The 18,135-nt window shown below is 44.9% G+C and overlaps 1 protein-coding gene across 1 annotated transcript in view; it reads right to left on the bottom strand.

Moving 5' to 3' along the window:
• LOC126176309 (proline-, glutamic acid- and leucine-rich protein 1-like) overlaps window positions 1-4,240 on the bottom strand; it is a 68,124-nt gene extending 63,884 nt beyond the window's left edge. Inside the window, exon 1 of the mRNA XM_049923459.1 lies at window positions 4,229-4,240. Within this exon, the coding sequence (XP_049779416.1) occupies window positions 4,229-4,240 (12 nt within the window). The remainder of the gene's footprint in view (window positions 1-4,228) is intronic.
• Between the last annotated feature and the right edge of the window lie 13,895 nt (window positions 4,241-18,135).

The following is an 18,135-nucleotide window of genomic DNA, read 5'->3' on the forward strand; positions in this document are numbered from 1 at the left end:
GACAGTGCACAGCAGTACTTAAGAAAAGGGCGGACAAGCGTAGTAAAAGCAGTCTCTTTAGTAGACCTATTACATTTTCTCGGTTTTTTGCCAATAAGTCGCAGTCTTTGGTTTCGATTCCCCACAATCTTATCTACGTAATCCTTTCCAGTTAAGTTATTGGTAACTGTAATCCCTAAGTATTTAGTTCAATTTTAGACCCTTTAGATTCCTGTGATTTACCATGTGACCGAAATTGAGTGGACATCTTCTAGTACTTACGTGGATGACTTAACAGTATTCATTATTTAGGGTCAATTCTTACTTTCCGCAATGTGCATATATCTTTTATAAATAATTTTGTAATTACTTTGATCATCTGCTGACTTTACAAGATCTGTGATCTAAGTTTGGTTAAAACAAATGTCGAGATCGCATTAACATTTGTTTTTTATGACCGGTTTCGGCTTACGTTAAAGCCATCCTCAGATTTTTTGAGCAATGCAAAGGTAGGAACAGCAAAGTTACAAACAGTACTACTGTACCCCTATGGCTGGTGCTGGCGCCTTTTCGGTTTTCCGCGTGATACCACGATCGTGTACTGTGGCTGATGGCTGTGGAGCCACAGGTTAAATAATGTCCTATTCCCGCACCGGCTATGGATTACGTTAGCATCAGCCAATGGCAAACCCTTCACAGGAACTGAAATGTCATTGCTGTATGAAATTTGCAAAGAAAGTTCTCATTGACCAAGTAATAGTACATCATCATCATCATAATCATCATCATCAGTTATATGCTATATTAGCAGATCCTTTGCCTCTTCATTTTCTGCGATCCATTGCTTCCTTCTTAAGGCTGCTGTATGTTGTACCGTCCATCATGTCATCCTGTATCTGGAATCTCTTCCTCCCTCGCTTCCTTTTCCCTTCTACATAACCCTCTAAAACTGATTTTATCAGTCTGTCATTGTTTCTTAATATATGCCCAATCCAATTTCTTTTTCTTTCCTTTATTACATCTAGTAACTGTCTTTTCTCTCCCACTCTTCTCAGTACCTCTTCATTTTTTACTCTGTCCATCCAACTTATTCTTTCCATCCTCCGCTATGTCCAAATCTCAAAAACCTCCAGCCTTTCTCTGTCTTTCTTCCTCATAGTCCATGTTTCAACGCCATACAACAGAACATTCCATACAAGACATTTTATGAGTCTCTTCCTGAGTTCTCTGTCCAGACCACTGCAGAAAAATTCTCCTTTTCTTATAAAACGCCTCTTTTGCCATTGCTATCCTTAATAGTACATAAGAAGTTAATATTTGCTTTTCACTTCCTGCATTTTCCCTCTGCTACTCTGAGAATTTTAAAGAGAGTATTCGAGACAACATTGTCGAAATCTTTCTCTAAGTCTACAAATGCTATAAATGTATGTATGTCTTTCCTTAATCTATCTTCTACGATAAGTCGTAGGGTCAGTACTGCGTGCTCCTACATTTTTCAGGAATCAAAACTGATCTTCCATGAAGTCGTCTTCAACCAGTTTTTCCATTCTTCTATCAAAAATTCGTGTTAGTATTGTGCATCAACGACTAAGTTAACAATGGTTCGGTAGTTTTCACATTTGTCAGTGCTTAAACGGAAGAGTTTTGTCATAGCTGGCTCTCCCAAGGCTATCTCTAGTTCTAACGGAATGACGTCTACCGCCGCGATCTTGTTTCGACCTAGGTATTTCAATCCCCTTCTGTATTCTTCTTGAAGTACTATGTCTCCCATCACATCCTCATCTGTGTCCTCTTGTATTTCTATAATACTGATTACAAGTTCATATCCCTTGTATAGTGTATCTACTGTAGATATTCCTTCCACCTTTCAGTTTTCCCTTCGAACTGGTTTTGCTACTGTGCTCTTGATATTCATGCAGGCGTATCTCTTTTCTCGAAAGGCCTCCTTACTTTTCCTGTAGGCTGTATCTATCTTTCCCCTAGAGATATACGCCTGAGCTAGAAGGCAGAAACCGCTGCATACTTAATCGTCCAACATCAGTACAGGGCCTGGTTTCGGCTCTTTGGGAAGAATGGACTGCCAGTCTTCCATAGACATTCAGACACTCATTGAATGCGATCTTACCAGAGGTGAGGCCTTCATAACACGGTCATTGAATACATCACATATGCACTGAAGTGCCAAAGAAACTGGTACAGGCATGCCTATTCAAATGCAGATAAATGTAAACAGGCAGAATACCACGCTGCGGTCGACAAAGCCTATCTAAGACAACAAGCGTCTGGCGCAGTTGTTAGATCGGTTACTGCGGCTACAATGCCAAATTATCGAGATTTAAGTGAGTTAGAATGTGGTGTTACAGTCGGCGCACGAGCGATGAGACACAGCGTCTCCGAGGTAGCAATGGCATGGAGATTTTGCCGTACGACCATTTCACGAGTGTACCATGAATATCAGGAATTCGGTGAAACATCAGATCTCCGATATCGCTGCTGCCGGCCTGAGGAACGGGACCAACGACGACTGCAGAATATCGCTCAGTGTGACAGACGTGCAACCCTTGCGCAAATTGCTGCAGATTTCAATGCTGGGTCATCACTAAGTGTCAATGTGCGAAGCATTAAACGAGAAACATCGATATGGGCTTTCGGAGCGGAAAGCCCACTTGTGTACCCTTGATAACTGCAGGATACAAAGTTTTACGTCTCGCTTGAGCACGTCAACACCAACATTGGACTGTTCATGACTGGAAACAGGTTGCTGGTCGGACGAGTCTCTTTCCAAATTGTATCGAGCGGATGGACGTGTATGGGTGTGGAGACAACCTCATGTCAAGCTGGTGGAGCCGGCCGGAGTGGCCAAGCGGTTCTCGCCGCTACGATCTGGAACCGAGCGAACGCTACGGTCGCAGGTTCGAATCCTGCCTCGGGCATGGATGTGTGTATCAGGTTAGTTAGGTTTAAGTAGTTCTAAGTTCTAGGGGACTGATGACCACTGCAGTTACGTCCCATAGTGCTCAGAGCCAAGCTGGTGGAGGCTCTGTAATGGTGTAGAGCGTGTGCAGTTGGAGTGATATGGAACCTCTGATACCTCTAGATACGACAATTACAGGTGACATACGTAACTATCCTGCCTGATCACCTGCATCCATACATGTACATTTTGCATTGTGCATTCGGACGGACTTGGGCAATTCCGCCAAGACAATGCGACACCCCACACGTCCAGAAATGCTACAGGGTGGCTCCAGGAACACTCTTCTGAGTTTAAACACTTCCGCTGGCCACCAGACATGAATATTATTGAGCATATCTGGGATGCCTTTCAACGTGCTGTTCAGAAGAGATCTCCAGCCCCTGGTATTCTTATGGATTTATGGACGGACCTACAGGATTCACGGTGTCAGTTCACCCCAGCACTACTTCAGACATTAGTAGAGTCCATGCCACGTCGTGCTGCGGCACTTCTGCGTGCTCGCGGGGGACCTACACGATACTACGCAGCTGTACCAGTTTCTTTGGCTCTTCAGTATAAATGTCCAGTAAACCAACATGAGGAATGTTACATAAAGGTTACGTGACGTGCGGCCGTCGGATCAGTTGCGACGCTGAGGAGAAGGAAAATTTCGGACTCTCTGGCTATCTCAGAGACCTCTTATGACGTGAAGAGCACACACGGGAAAGGAATAAAGAAAAGGAGAAAAGTCAGAGGTCTTCTTGTAAGGAAGCAGCCTGCCGCAATTCATTTGGGTAGCGCACGAAGTGGGATTGGCAGCCACGTGTTGTGAATTAAGGCGGAAAAAACAAGAAACCCGAGACACATCTCGGCAGCCGGAGGTCAGGAACTACAGTGTGGCGTCTGTATGAGGCGCGGAGCTGCGGCGCAGAGATGAAGACGTGGCGTGGCACGGCGCGGCGTGGGCCGACCGCTAGCGCCTGCGCCTCGCAGCGCACAGGGCGTCAGCCTGCCCGCCGTGTGGCGTGTGGTGCGGGAAGGCTGTGGGTGCGGTGTTAATTAGGCACCTGTTGTTAGCGCCCCGTCCCTCGCGCCCCTCCCCCCCCCCCCTCTCTCTGCCGCTCATTCACCTGCTAATGCCATTCATCCGGTGCGGACCCGACCCGGCCCTACACGTCGGATACTATCGGAATGTACAGTCGCGCGCTGCAACACGGCCCACGCACCGCGACGTTCACTCCCCACCCACTTCCCCCTCTCTTCCCCCCCTCATTTCCGTGCACCACCACTCACCGTCATCCCCATCGTCGACAACGATGGCGTATCCAACGCCATTGGAGACCAATGTTCATATGTTTTTCCTCTAGCCGGAAATATATTTTTTGCTCTAGAGCTAAATCTCAACTACCTACAACTACATACACATTTGATGATTCTGCTATTCACAATAGTGTCTGGCATAGGGTTCAGTGAACTGCCTTCAAGCTGTCTCACTACCGTTTATAATGGTCGCCCAATCGTGGATATTCCTATATTCGCACTATATCACTCCAATATACGAAGCTTGTTAGCACTTGATGTAGAGAAGTGGGTTGGCGCCATTAAATTCTATTGTAGTACTTGCTGCTGCTGGCTCGTTCAATGTTGTATCTTGATGTTAATGTTGGCTCTATATGTATTCGTCTAGGGGTAAAAAGATGAGGTCCCGTGTTGTTGCCGGCCGCTGGTGGCCTGGCGGTTCTAGGCGCTTCAGTCTGGAACCGCGCGACCGCTACGCTCGCAGGTTCGAATCCTGCCTCGGGCATGGATGTGTGTGATGTCCTTAGGTTAATTAGGTTTAGGTAGTTCTAAGTTCTAGGGGACTGATGACCTCAGATGTTAAGTCCCATAGTGCTCAGAGCCATTTGAACCAGCCCGTGTTGTTGATGTGCTTGTTGATAAATAATGCACGACATCATAAGTGAACTCCAACTATTTATTGGCATGGTAGCCACCTTAACTCCGCTGACCACCCAAAGACATTGTCACAGTACAGAGTAACACTTCTTTTACAACATCTTTGCATTGTTTTTCCACATAACACAATAACATACACACTTTACAGCAGTTCTATCAAGACTGAGCTGACGAGGCTTCTTGCTGCTTGTATTTATAACCTTGTCAAAGAACTGCTAAGAAGAGATGTGGTTTATAAGTCGGGCATCTATCTGTTATCGTAATTTGTGCAAAAAAGTTATTAATTTACATCGAGTGACATAATTTAACAGGTCATTAAAATGACAGATTTGTCAACTTGTCAGAACAATTTTTTGTTGCAAAAAGGCCGTTTTTCAAAGGTACATCTATTGACTTCTTTCATTTGCATACATAAGTAAATAACGTGAATGATTAAAAATTACAGTGGTTCTCGTTTAAAATAGATGTGTTTACGTGAATAGTGAGCGAAAACAGTCCTAGTGAATAAATAGGTTTCACTGGGTAATTCTTATTTAAGGAGATCCAAAATGCGTAAGTTGACCAATATTATTCATATTTCATATTAATTAATTCAGATGAATATAGTGTTTTTACATAATGATATCTACTGTATCAGTGTTCAAGTGATGTTAACTTTTGTGTGGGTCAGTTATTAATTATATTTTAATGGGTTGACTGTTTATGTAGACATGTTATGCAATCACTGCTAACATACGCACTTACTTTTCTATTATCACAATTGTTAGTTAAACTGGTTGAATTAGGAGGGTATCGCATACGTCGTTATAATAAAGCCTTAAATAGGTTCCGTTACACGTTCCACTCTCGAAAGGTGAGCGGGAAAAACGAGCGCTTAAATTTTTCTGTGCGAGCCCTGATTTCTCTTACTTCATCGTGATGATCATTTCTCCCCATGTAAGTGGGTGCCAACAGAATGGTTCAAATGGCTCTGAGCACTATGGGACTCAACATTTGTGGTCATAAGTCCCCTAGAACTTAGAACTACTTAAACCTAACTAACCTAAGGACATCACACACATCCATGCGCGAGGCAGGATTCGAACCTGCGACCGTAGTGGTCACGCGCTTCCAGACTGAAGCGCCTTTAACCGCACGGCCACACCGGCCGGCCCAACAGAATGTTTTCGCAAACGGAGGAGAAAACTGGTGATTGAAATTTCATGGGATGATCCCGTCGCAGCGAAAAACGCCTTTGTTTTGATGATTGCCACTCCAATTCACGTATCATGTCTGTGACACTATCTCCCCTTCTTCGCGATAATACAAATCGAGCTGCCCTTCTCTGTACTTTTTCGATGTCATCCGTCAGTCCCACCTGATGTGGAAGCCACACCGCACAGCGATACTCCAGAATAGGGCGAACAAGAGAGGTGTAAGTGGTCTCTTTAGTAGACCTGTTGCACCCTCTAAGTGTTCTGCCAGTGAATCGCAGTTGTTGGTTTGCTCTACTCACAGTATTATTTATGTGATCGTTCCAGTTTAGGTTATTTGTAATTGTAATCCCTAAGTATTTAGTTGAATTTACAGCCTTGAGATTTGTGTGACTCATAATATAACAGTATTCTCGGAAAAGACATTAAACGGGGTGATACACCTGACTAGGAGACCTATACTTCCGTAACATAGCACCACAGAGATTGCAAAGTTTTCATGTTGTGGTTACATTACTGCTGACTATTAGACGTGCAGCAGCAAGCACATATTCCAATCCATTGTTGTGTCTCGCCCATGTGTGTCAGGTAAATACGAGTAGCTTTGACAATCTCATACTTAGCGTGACGTTACAAAAAATGGATGTATCTAAATAGCAGAAACCAGCTTAACAACCTGCTAATGTCCCTAATGGATAAACGGGGAGAAAGCACAAGAATCTCTCTCTGAACGCCAGAGGAACCAATTGTTCTCAAAGAAAGTGATGTACACGTGTTCCCCTAAACAATAAGCCTAGTATGGGCAAGAAGGTGGTGTCAATGACAGCCTTCCACGCGTCATATACGGTTGTTAAGAAGCTAGACTACTGACTGTGTAACATGCATTAGTAGCCAGCAGAGGCTGCGTATAAGAGTGTTGCACTATGTGAAAACATATGTTATTCGCTGTATTTCACAATTCTGACTTACGAAATCCTAAAACTGACTGAGATCTCGGAGCGGCGCTGTTCTGCCTTCTCAGAATTTCTGTGATGTGCCCACACATGCTGGGAGATGAGTGCCGTTATTAAGTGTGTGTGTATTGCATACAATAGAAGTGGCATTGGAAAAAAGGTTTTCTCATCTGCATGATTACAGATGTAAATAAGGACGCAGGGTAAAACCAATTAGCACTGCATTATTATAATGACTGTTGTATTCCGCATGCACAAGTTCACAATCACTGGAGCTCTTCGCAGAATCATCAAATGATTTCGGCATCAAGATCATGTGAGAACAATTCAGACCGCCTTGTTTCGGAACAGATGAAAACTGACTTTAATACTATCTATCGTAGCTTTCGAAAATTACAAGGCGACATACTTGCTACAGCCGCATCTACACGAGACAGTTTCAAAAGATAGCATGGATAATACAAGACGAGACAACGAGTATCACATTCGTAAATGAGGAATAACGAGTTAACCAGAGTATTTCTGTAATAATAATGATCACAAAGCTTTATACAGAAACCCTCCTTGCAATTCTTTATTGCATATACTGTCAGTATTTCACCCTAGGACAGCCACCAATATTGATTCTTGGTTTCCTGTAACTTGACAAGCTTACTATTGTTGACTTCAGTCAGAGTTGCTGCTCTGCTATCTCTCACATAGTCTGCTGATTCATTCTTCTCCTCTTCCAGTGCCTGCCTCAATAGAAAGAATCTGTGCGTCACTCGAAAGATTCCTCTGCCTCACTAGAAAGGATCTTCCACTGCCTGCTTGCCTGGGGAAATGCAGCCCGTCGACATCACTGCGAGGGTGGAGTGCATGGTGAACTGTTTTATTGTTTTCCTGCCCAGATTGTCAAACTCTACTTTGATGCTCAATTTTCCCAGTGTATTTGATGACTGATATACCCAGAAATTAAGTGCGTTGATGCCGCTATTCAGTTTTCTTTTAAAAAAATTCTGACCATTTGAGTGTACTATTTGCTGGCCACATTTTTTTTGCGTGTCCATGGTTGATGTTGCCAACTGCAAAATGCTTAGATATTTGTAGGCTTCTGGTTGGTAGCACTTGATTGTTTGTCTATTTGGCCTTTAGATACCTTCAACTCCTGAGATTTTGCCCGTCTTTAGTGCCAATGGGGTGTACTTAGCTAATCTGAATTGAATACTGCTACCGTTACTGAATATTCAGACTGTATTTTTCAAGGACTAGATTTCATTTCCAGGCTTTCCAGAGAGCTTCAGGTAATCTCTATGCGGTAAGTGGGATATTTTCTGAGAATTCCGCACTGTCTGATACCTCAAGTTTAATCTCTCTAAGAGAGTTGACAGTGGTATAGAGGCAATGATGAGGAGCAATGGCTTCAATGAGTTCCTCTAGAAAATACCTCTCTTGATCTTGATCGGTCCGTAAATTTTTTTCCGGAAACTAGTCCTGCTTTCCGTTGTTCCTGCCGACACATCAAGCAGTCCTAGACGCTTGGGAAGTGTCCGACTAGTGATAAATACGAAAGGCAGCATAATAGACTCATTGGCTTTGTTTGCTGTTGTTATAACACGGCAGTTTTCTTCGATCCATCACATAACAAATTCCTTCTTCCATTTACATTTACTAATCACTTTGGTGTTGATTACGTGATATTTCTTGATATTCTCGTTGATCTTCTCCAGAAATCCAACTCCAATACTTCCAACGTTTTTATACAGTACGTCTCTGATCCGTAGAGGACTGTACTCTATAGTATCGACTTGAATAGGATGTTTTCGTTCTATTCATCACATTCCTGCTCCATAAGATAGAACTAAGTACCTAAATGACATTGCGTCCATTGCTAACTCTTTCACTAATTTATAAATTTGAATTTCCCTCTCAGGCGCTCAGTCCGGAACCGCGCGACTGCTACGGTCGCAGGTTCGAATCCTGCCTCGGGCATGGATGTGTGTGATGTCCTTAGGTTAGTTAGGTTTAAGTAGTTCTACGTTCTAGGGGACTGATGACCACAGATGTTAAGTCCCATAGTGCTCAGAACCATTTTTCAATTTCCCTCTTTTTCTAAAATGTATCCCTAGGTAGCAAAATCATTTGACCTTTGTGGTTATCCTCCCCTCTACATACAGCTCATCCAGGTCATTGGTAAGATACTCTGTTTCCTTGTAATTAATCTGCAGACAGCAGTTTATATATTGCACACTAGCCGATAAGTTATAGGGCGATTCAGGTACCCCTAGCGCTCTCGTTCTATGCAACCCGCAATGTAATACGCCTTCATAAATCACAATCGAGATATTCGTATTCCCTCGCTGTACCCGCCACGTTAGCCGAGAGCGCTAATGCGCTGCTTCCTGGACTCAGGTAGGCGCGGCAGCCCCAGATCGAATCCGCCCGGCGGCTTAACGACGGAGACCGGTGTGCCAGCCAGCCGGGATGTGGTTTTTAGGCGGTTTTCCACATCCCACTAGGTGAATACCGGTCTAGTCCCCACGTCCCGCCTCAGTTACACGGCTCGCAGACATATGAACACATTCGCACTATTCCATGTATTACAAAAATGGCTCTGAGCACTATGGAACTTAACTTCTGAGGTCATCAGTCCCCTAGAACTTAGAACTACTTAAACCTAACTAACCTAAGGACATCACACACATCCATGCCCGAGGCAAGATTCGAACTTGCGACCGTAGCGGTCACGCGGTTCCAAACTGAAGTGCTTAGAACCGCACGGCCACACTGGCCGGCCCATGTATTACACTAGACACAGACAGTTGGGGTACACTCATTCCGTCCTGGGGGGTACAGGGTGGCGGCAGGAAGGTCATCCAGCCACCCCTTAAATTACCCTTGTCAAATCCCATTAATCATGCCGACTCTGCGTCTTCGTGGGAAACTGGCACAAGCGAAAGAAAGAAAGAAAGAAGGAAGGAAGGAAGGAAGGAAGGAAGGTAGGTCTTCATTGGCTGGCCTTATTAAGTCACTGGCGTAGTCGAGAACAATTTATAATATTAACATTTGTGTATATTTTACCTAACAATTTTGTGAATTTTAACAGCATAAAATAAAAAATTACATCCTTGTATTTGTAAGGCCTTCTAACTACGAAACTACTGTGCTTGTGAGGGTAAAGTTTGGATCGAATTGTCAACGTAATTGCTTTTAGCGTAACGTTTACAAAATTCGTTTCTCGTTCATTAATCTCACAGGCACGCTTAAATTAATATTGTCTGCAAAGTACCCAGTTACGCTGGTGATGTAATAGCCTAATCTGTAGAGACGAAAAAAGGTCGAATACTTCTTGTAGTAGGAATTACTGTACAGTGTTAGGAGGGAGTGCCACGAAAAACATACTAGAAATCCTAACTAGTGAGGGATGAGTGTGGGGGTGGACAGGCATTTGAATGTCACTTTTGTACGCTGTGTTTACTAATTCGAAAACCGTGGCTTCTAGTGAAAACGTATTCTAGTCCAAAATTTTACATTAAATTTCCTACAAAAAGGTCCTGTCACTTTTTTTCTGTAGGATAAGAGTTTGCGCGTAGTGAGCGAGAGAATATGAAAATCTCGCGCATGGTTTTGAAGGCTAGCAATAACGTTGTAGGTTGCATAAAACGACAGCGGTAGGGGCAGCTGAATCACCGTGTATGTAATTTATATCCTCCCCATCTTGTGCTGTGACGGCTTGATGATCAGCAAATAGTAATGTTGCACATGTGTTCCATCTGCAGCCTCTACGGCCATTCTCGAACATTCATGTGACCAATTCCTGAGCCCAACATCTGTACGTATTTTCAGTGGCGCTGATGACACGAAGTAGTCTTATAACAAGGCCTTTGCTTGTCCTACATTTCTGTGAAAGTTCCGGGTTTTATTTGCCAGATATCGTCTTTGCACATTCCTTGTATTATATTAACTATGAGACACTCTACGTCATCCGTAGGTAATGCTTTCAAAAGCAGTTTTCTTGGAATAGTGACGTATGTCTTATAATGATAATCGTAGGAATGATAATTATAATAGGTGCACTGCGTTCTTCAGCCATGTGAATCTTCACTGCCGCTGCTTGTTTTACAATATAACCTACGCGCCTTGCGTGAAGTCGTCGTCTCATTCTGAAAGAGTTTCGTCGTTCTACCTATCGTCCATTTGCGTGGTTTCATACCCTACCCACATCAGTTTCGTTTCTATTACTGCCATAATTACGCCTTCCACTGCTGTTTGCCGGCCGGGGTGGCCGTGAGGTTCTAGGCGCTATAGTCTGGAACCGCGTGACCGCTACGGTCGCAGGTTCGAATCCTGCTTCGGGCATGGATGTGTGTGACGACCTTAGGTTAATGGCTCAGAGCCATTTCATTTCTACTGCTGTTTGTTCCCTGGACAATTAGTTTACTTTTGTGTATCTCCCAGAAATTTCCAACACGTGTTCCCTCAGTTTTTGAAAGGTTTTTGTTACTGAAATCTGCATCTCTCTACCACACGGAAGTTTAAACTGGTAACACCCACAGAAAATCACTATATATCTGTATCCTACAAACATCAGTTTCTTGGCCCCTGTCAGAGTCTCTGTCAGACTTGAAAGTGTCTATAGTTTCTGATTTTAGGTTCCTGCAGAACATAAGGTGGACAGAAGGTATAAATATCTTCGGAATCACTATATCATCGTATTCTATTCACGAACGTCACTTTCCTTCCATTGCGTTTATACTTTTAGGAATAAAAAAAGAAGCACCACGAAGGAAACATCGGAATTGGACGGAAAACTATAGAAGTGATATACAAGTACAGAAAAACAAATGATTCCAGTTTCAGAAAAATTGGAGTATTTATTCAAGCGAAAGAGCTTCACATATTGAGAAAGACGAAAACTCGTTGCTCCACCTCCGGTCCTTACGCAAGCAGTTATTTGGTTTGGGATTGACTGATAATAGTTGATTGGTCTTCCTGAGGGATATCGTGTCATATTCTGTCCAAGTGACGTGTTAGATCGCCAGCTGGTTCGAGGTCGCTACTCATAACGCTCCAAACGTTCTCAGTTGGGGAGGGACCCACCGACCTTGCTGCCCTAGGTAGGGTTTGGCAAGCACGAAGACAGGCAGCAGAAACTCGCAGTTTTGCTGAAATGTAAGCCCAGGATGGCTTGCCATGAAGGGCAACAAACCGGGGCGTGGGTCCAGTGCGTCTTCAGACTGCTCATCGGGGCTCGATTCAATAGCTGGATGTTTTTAGCGGCCACCCGTTTCTGCTGTGACAGTTATAGACTCATTCACAGAACGTCAGTAGAGCGTAAATACAGGGCTATTACAAATGATGGAAGCGATTTCATAAATTCACTGTAGCTCCATTCATTGACATATGGTCACGACACACTACAGATACGTAGAAAAACTCATAAAGTTTTGTTCGGATGAAGCTGCACTTCAGGTTTCCGCCGCCAGAGCGCTTGAGAGCGCAGTGAGACAAAATGGCGACAGGAGCCGAGAAAGCGTATGTCGTGCTTGAAATGCACTCACATCAGTCAGTCATAACAGTGCAAAGACACTTCAGGACGAAGTTCAACAAAGATCCACCAACTGCTAACTCCATTCGGCGATGGTATGCGCAGTTTAAAGCTTCTGGATGCCTCTGTAAGGGGAAATCAACGGGTCGGCCTCCAGTGAGCGAAGAAACGGTTGAACGCGTGCGGGCAAGTTTCACGCGTAGCCCGCGGAAAATTGGCTCATGCCACAACTGGAGACCGACAGCGCCGACTTCATCTTTCAACAGGATGGTGCTCCACCGCACTTCCATCATGATGTTCGGCATTTCTTAAACAGGAGATAGGAAAACCGATGGATCGGTCGTGGTGGAGATCATGATCAGCAATTCATGTCATGGCCTCCACGCTCTCCCGACTTAACCCCATGCGATTTCTTTCTGTGGGGTTATGTGAAAGATTCAGTGTTTAAACCTCCTCTACCAAGAAACGTGCCAGAACTGCGAGCTCGCATCAACGATGCTTTCGAACTCATTGATGGGGACATGCTGCGCCGAGTGTGGGAGGAACTTGATTATCGGCTTGATGTCTGCCGAATCACTAAAGGGGCACATATCGAACATTTTTGAATGCCTAAAAAAACTTTTTGAGTTTTTGTATGTGTGTGCAACGCATTGTGAAAATATCTCAAATAATAAAGTTATTGTAGAGCTGTGAAATCGCTTCAATCATTTGTAATAACCCTGTACTTAGATCCTGCATTGCTTGTTGGAGGTGACTTTAACCTACCGCGTATAGACTGGGATGTCCATGGATTCACTGTAGGGGTTACAGACAGACAGTCGTGTGAAGTACATGTAAACACGTTTTCAGAAAACTTTCTTGAGCAACTACTTCGGCAGCCAACACGCAATGGAAATATCTTAAACCTTGTTGCTGCAAATAGCCCAGACATCATCGGTAACGTCAGTATAGAAACGGGGATTAGCGATCGTGGTAGTGTTATAGCAACTATGGTTACCAAACTTAATAAATCACTCAAGCAGACTAGGAGAGTATTTCTGCTAGAAAGAACAGATACGCAGTTGTTAGAATCTCACTTGGTGACTTGACATCACTTAGTTCCAGTAAGATGGACGCAGACGAATTATGGGCCAAATATAAGGAGATTGTAAATCGTGGTCCAGAGAATTATGTGCCTAGTAAGTGGATTAATGACGGAAAAGACCCACCATGGTTCAGTAACGAGATTCGGAAACTGCTGACGAACAGAGGTTGTTGCACTCCCGGTTCAGAAGAGAGCGCAAATAACGACAAGCAAAGCTTGGTAGAGATTCGGGCGTCTGTGTATAATCTATGAACGAAGCATACAACTACTATAGTCATACCCTAGCAAAAGATCTGGCAGAGACCCCGACGAAATTAGGGCCCTATGTACAATCGCTCAATGGGTGTAAGGGTTCCATCCAGTCACTTATGGACCAGTCTGGTGTGGTATTTGAAGACAGCAAAACGGAAACCGAAATTTTAAATTTCACGTTCAACAAATCGTTGAAGCAGGAGAATCTTACAGACATATCGTCGTTTGACGGCCGAACAGGCATCTGTACAGACGACATAGTAATAAGCATCCCTGGCGTAGAGAAACTGAAGGAGTTGAAAACAAATAGATCAATAGATTCGGGTGGAATCCTAGTTCAGTTTTTCATTGAGTATTCTGCGACACTGGCCGCTTACTTATCTTGCATTTATCGCGAGTCTCTCGCCCAGCGCAAGGTCCCCAAGCCGCTGCGAAAAAGCGCATGTGATCCTTGTGCATAAGGAGGGCGAAAGAACGGACCACCAAAATCACAGACCAATATCCCTAACATTGGTTCGCTGCAGAATTCTTGAACGTATTCTCATTTCGAATATAACAAATTTTCTTGAGACCGAGAAGCATATGTCCTAAAATCAACACGGTTTTAGAAAGCATCGCTTGTGCAAAACTCAGCTTGCCCTGTTCTCACACTACATGCTGCGAACTATGGAGGAAGGGAAACAGGCAGATTCCGTATTTGTAGATTTCCGTAAAGCTTTCGGACACAGTGCCCATTAGCAGGCTGTCAAAGAAGGTACGAGAAAATGGAATACGCTCTCTGCTATATGAATGGCTCGAAGACGTCTCAAGTAATAGAACCCAGTATATTGTTCTCAACGGCGAGTGTTGATCAGAGACAAGGATATCGTCAGGAGTGCCCCAGAGAAGTGTGATAGGATCGCTGTTGTTCTCTACATACATAAATGATTTTGGCCGAAAGGGTAGGCAGAAATCTGCAGTTGTTTGCAGATGATGCTGTGGTGTACGGTAAGGTGTCGAAGTTGAGTGACTGTAGGAAGATATAAGATGACGTAGACAAAATTTGTAGTTGGTGTGAAGAATGACAGCTAGCTCTAAATGTAGAACAACGTAAGTTAATGCGGATGAGTAGGAAAAGTAAACGTGATACAGCATTAACAGTATACTACTTGACGTAGTCAAGTTGTTTTAATATCTAATCGCAACGCTGCAAAGCGGTAAGGAATGGAACGAGCATGTGAGAACTGCGGTGGGGAAAGCGAATGGTCGACTTCGGTTTGGCGGGAGATTTTTGGTAAAGTGTGGTTCGTCTGCAACGGCGACCGTACATAAGACGCAGATGCGATCTATTCTTGAGTACTGTTAAAGTGTTTGGAAAGCGTACATGTCGGATTAAGGAAGACATCGAAGCAATTCAGAGGCGGGCTGCAAGATGTGCTACCGGTAGGTTCGAAAAACACGTAAGCGCTACGGAGATGCTCCGGAAACTCAAATGGGAATCCATGGAGGGAAATCCACGTTCTTTTCGAGAAACACTATTTAGAAAATTTAGAGAATCGGCATCTGAAGCTGACAGCCGAACGATTCTACTGCCGCCAACATACATTGCGCGTAGTGACCGCGGAGGTAAGATACGAGAAATCAGGGCTCTTACCGAGGCTTGTAGAGAGTCTTTCTTCCCTCACTCTATTTGCGAGTGGAACAGGGGACGGAATGACTAGTAGTGGTACAGGGTACCTTCCGCCGCAGGCTGGAAGGTGGTTCGGAATGGTTCAAATGGCTCTGAGCACTATCGGACTTAACATCTGAGGTCATCAGTCCTCTAGAACTTACAACTACTTAAACCTAACTAACCTAAGGACATCACACACATCCATGCCCGAGGCAGGATTCGAACCTGCGACCCTAGCGATCGCGCGGTTCCAGACTGTAGCGCCTGGAAGGTGGGTTGCGGAGTATCGATGTAGATGTACATGTAGAAGTGGGAGTCATCGCTGAAGACAGTCGTACTTCAGTCAGTGACATTCCAGACCAAAGACGTGTCTGGAGACGTCCTGGACATCGGTTGCTGCCCGCCGTACGGCCCGACAACCAAGTGCAATGGTCTGGGCTGCCATTTATTTTCATAACAGGACCACTGTGGTTGTCATCCGTGGCACCTCTACAGCACAGTGGTATTTCGACGGTATTCTACGTCCCATTTTGTTACTCTTCATGGCAAGTCACCTGGAGCTCACATTTCAGCATGATAATGCCCGCCCGCACCCGGCGATAGTTTCTACTGGTTATTTTCGTGTTCGTCAACCCTACCTAGGCCAGCAAGATCGCCGGTTCTCTCCACAGTTGAGAACGTTTGGAGCATTATGGGCAGGACTCTCCAATGAGCTCGGGATTCTGAAGATCTGATGCACCAGTTGGAAAGAATGTGTGATGATATACCTGAGCAGGACATACAACTACTCTGTCAATGCCAAGCCGAGTAAATGCTTGCATACGGCCAGAGATGGGCCAATGCATTATTGACTTGCTCATTTTGTGAAGGTCTTCCTCATGAATTTATCACCCAATTTTTCGGAAACTGTAGGCGTTTGTTTTTCTGTGGATATAAATCACATCTACCGATTTCCGTCCCATTCCGCGCGGTACGTCCTTTTTTTTTTTTTTTTTTTTTTTTTTTTTTTTTTGTCTTGGAGAGTGTTTTCACAGGCAAAATCACTTCTTACAATGGCTCGAACGCTAGATAAAGATGTAAGCCTGATATTGTGAAAAGAAGTCAGTGATACAGAAGGAATAGGTGCTGGGTGTATAACATTACTCCAACGTATGATGGGTCCTTCTTCCGTTAAACCACTGAAGCGGCTGACGAGTTTCATTACACGCCCTGTATTCCATCACAAACACCATTCAACGAATGATTAGTGCCAAGCAAGTAGAAATGGTGCCTCCCCCCCCCCCCCCTGCAACTTTCCTAGCCACATTGTTTGTCCCCTCCTCCACGTTCCCCCGTTAGAGGTGCCGCTCATTAGTTACACTGAATCATATTGCTGCTTCTCGCGTCATTTCAATTCCCACATTTTATTACGTGATTACCACGCCTTCATATGGTAATTAATTTAGTAACTGACTATGAAAACACTCACTAGAAAGATGGTCGCAAGTACTGCGTATTAAAAGGCTTTTCCATTCTCTTCTCACGTTCCGTGACCACCCATGGGGACATTTACGGAGGCGTTAACGAGATATCGTAAACGCCGAAGGCATTAGTCTGTAGTGTCGCTATTAACAGCGTTAATACTGCCACCTAATTTTCTCGAATATTTACGCCGTCGAGCTATTGAACATTTTGACTGTCCATTTCAAATTCTACGATTACTCCGCCGTCATCGCCGCGTATTTTACAACCCTTCCGGTTGCCTCGTTACTGTACGCGAGTACTTTGGATGTTTCGTCGAGCCGATTCCTAATATCCATTGCTCAGAGTCTGTGGGGCTACAAGATATCGCGGCCGGCAGTTAGTCGGGGGGAACAAGATGGTGTTCGGCGTTGTAGGCGCGCTTGTATTTAAGGCCTGTGCGCAGAGGTTAACAAGGTGGCGAGAAGGGCGGCAGGGCCCGGCCCTTATAAGGGCCCTCGGCGCGCCGGCGCTCGTAAAGCGGCGCGCCGCAACTACCGGCAGCCGGGCCACAAGCACCCTCCGCCACTCGCCCGGCGCGGACCGGTCGGGCCGCGGCCGGAATTTCTCCTCCGTCCCGATAAATCATCGCCGCCGTCCGGATCGCACGAACCACGGCAGAGGGGCGGCGAGGGCTCTGCCGCTCTGGGCCAGAGAGAAACCGTTCGAGCGTGATGCACAGCGCAGAACGCGCGGAGGGACGCGATACCCAAACAGAGCAGCACGACACCGTAACGCCCCTACACGGCTCAGACAGCAGGCGCGAGCCATCCGTGGGCCGTCGCGGCGGTGCTGGGAACTGGGACGAACCGCTCAATGAGAGTGCGTAGGTGCTAGGGATCAGCGTGAATACACTGACACTACACTACTGGCCATTAAAATTGCTATACCACGAAGATGACGTGCTATAGACGCGAAGTTTAACCGAAAGGAAGCAGATGCTGTGATATGCAAATGATTAGCTTTTCAGAGCTTTCACACAAGGTAGACGCCGGTGGCGACACCTACAATGTGCTGACGTGAGGAAAGTTTCCAAACGATTTCTCATACACAAACAGCAGTTCACTGGCGATATCAGGTGAAA

This window comes from Schistocerca cancellata, chromosome 3 (assembly GCF_023864275.1).
Source record: "Schistocerca cancellata isolate TAMUIC-IGC-003103 chromosome 3, iqSchCanc2.1, whole genome shotgun sequence".
In the NCBI taxonomy this organism is placed as follows: Eukaryota; Metazoa; Arthropoda; class Insecta; order Orthoptera; family Acrididae; genus Schistocerca; species Schistocerca cancellata.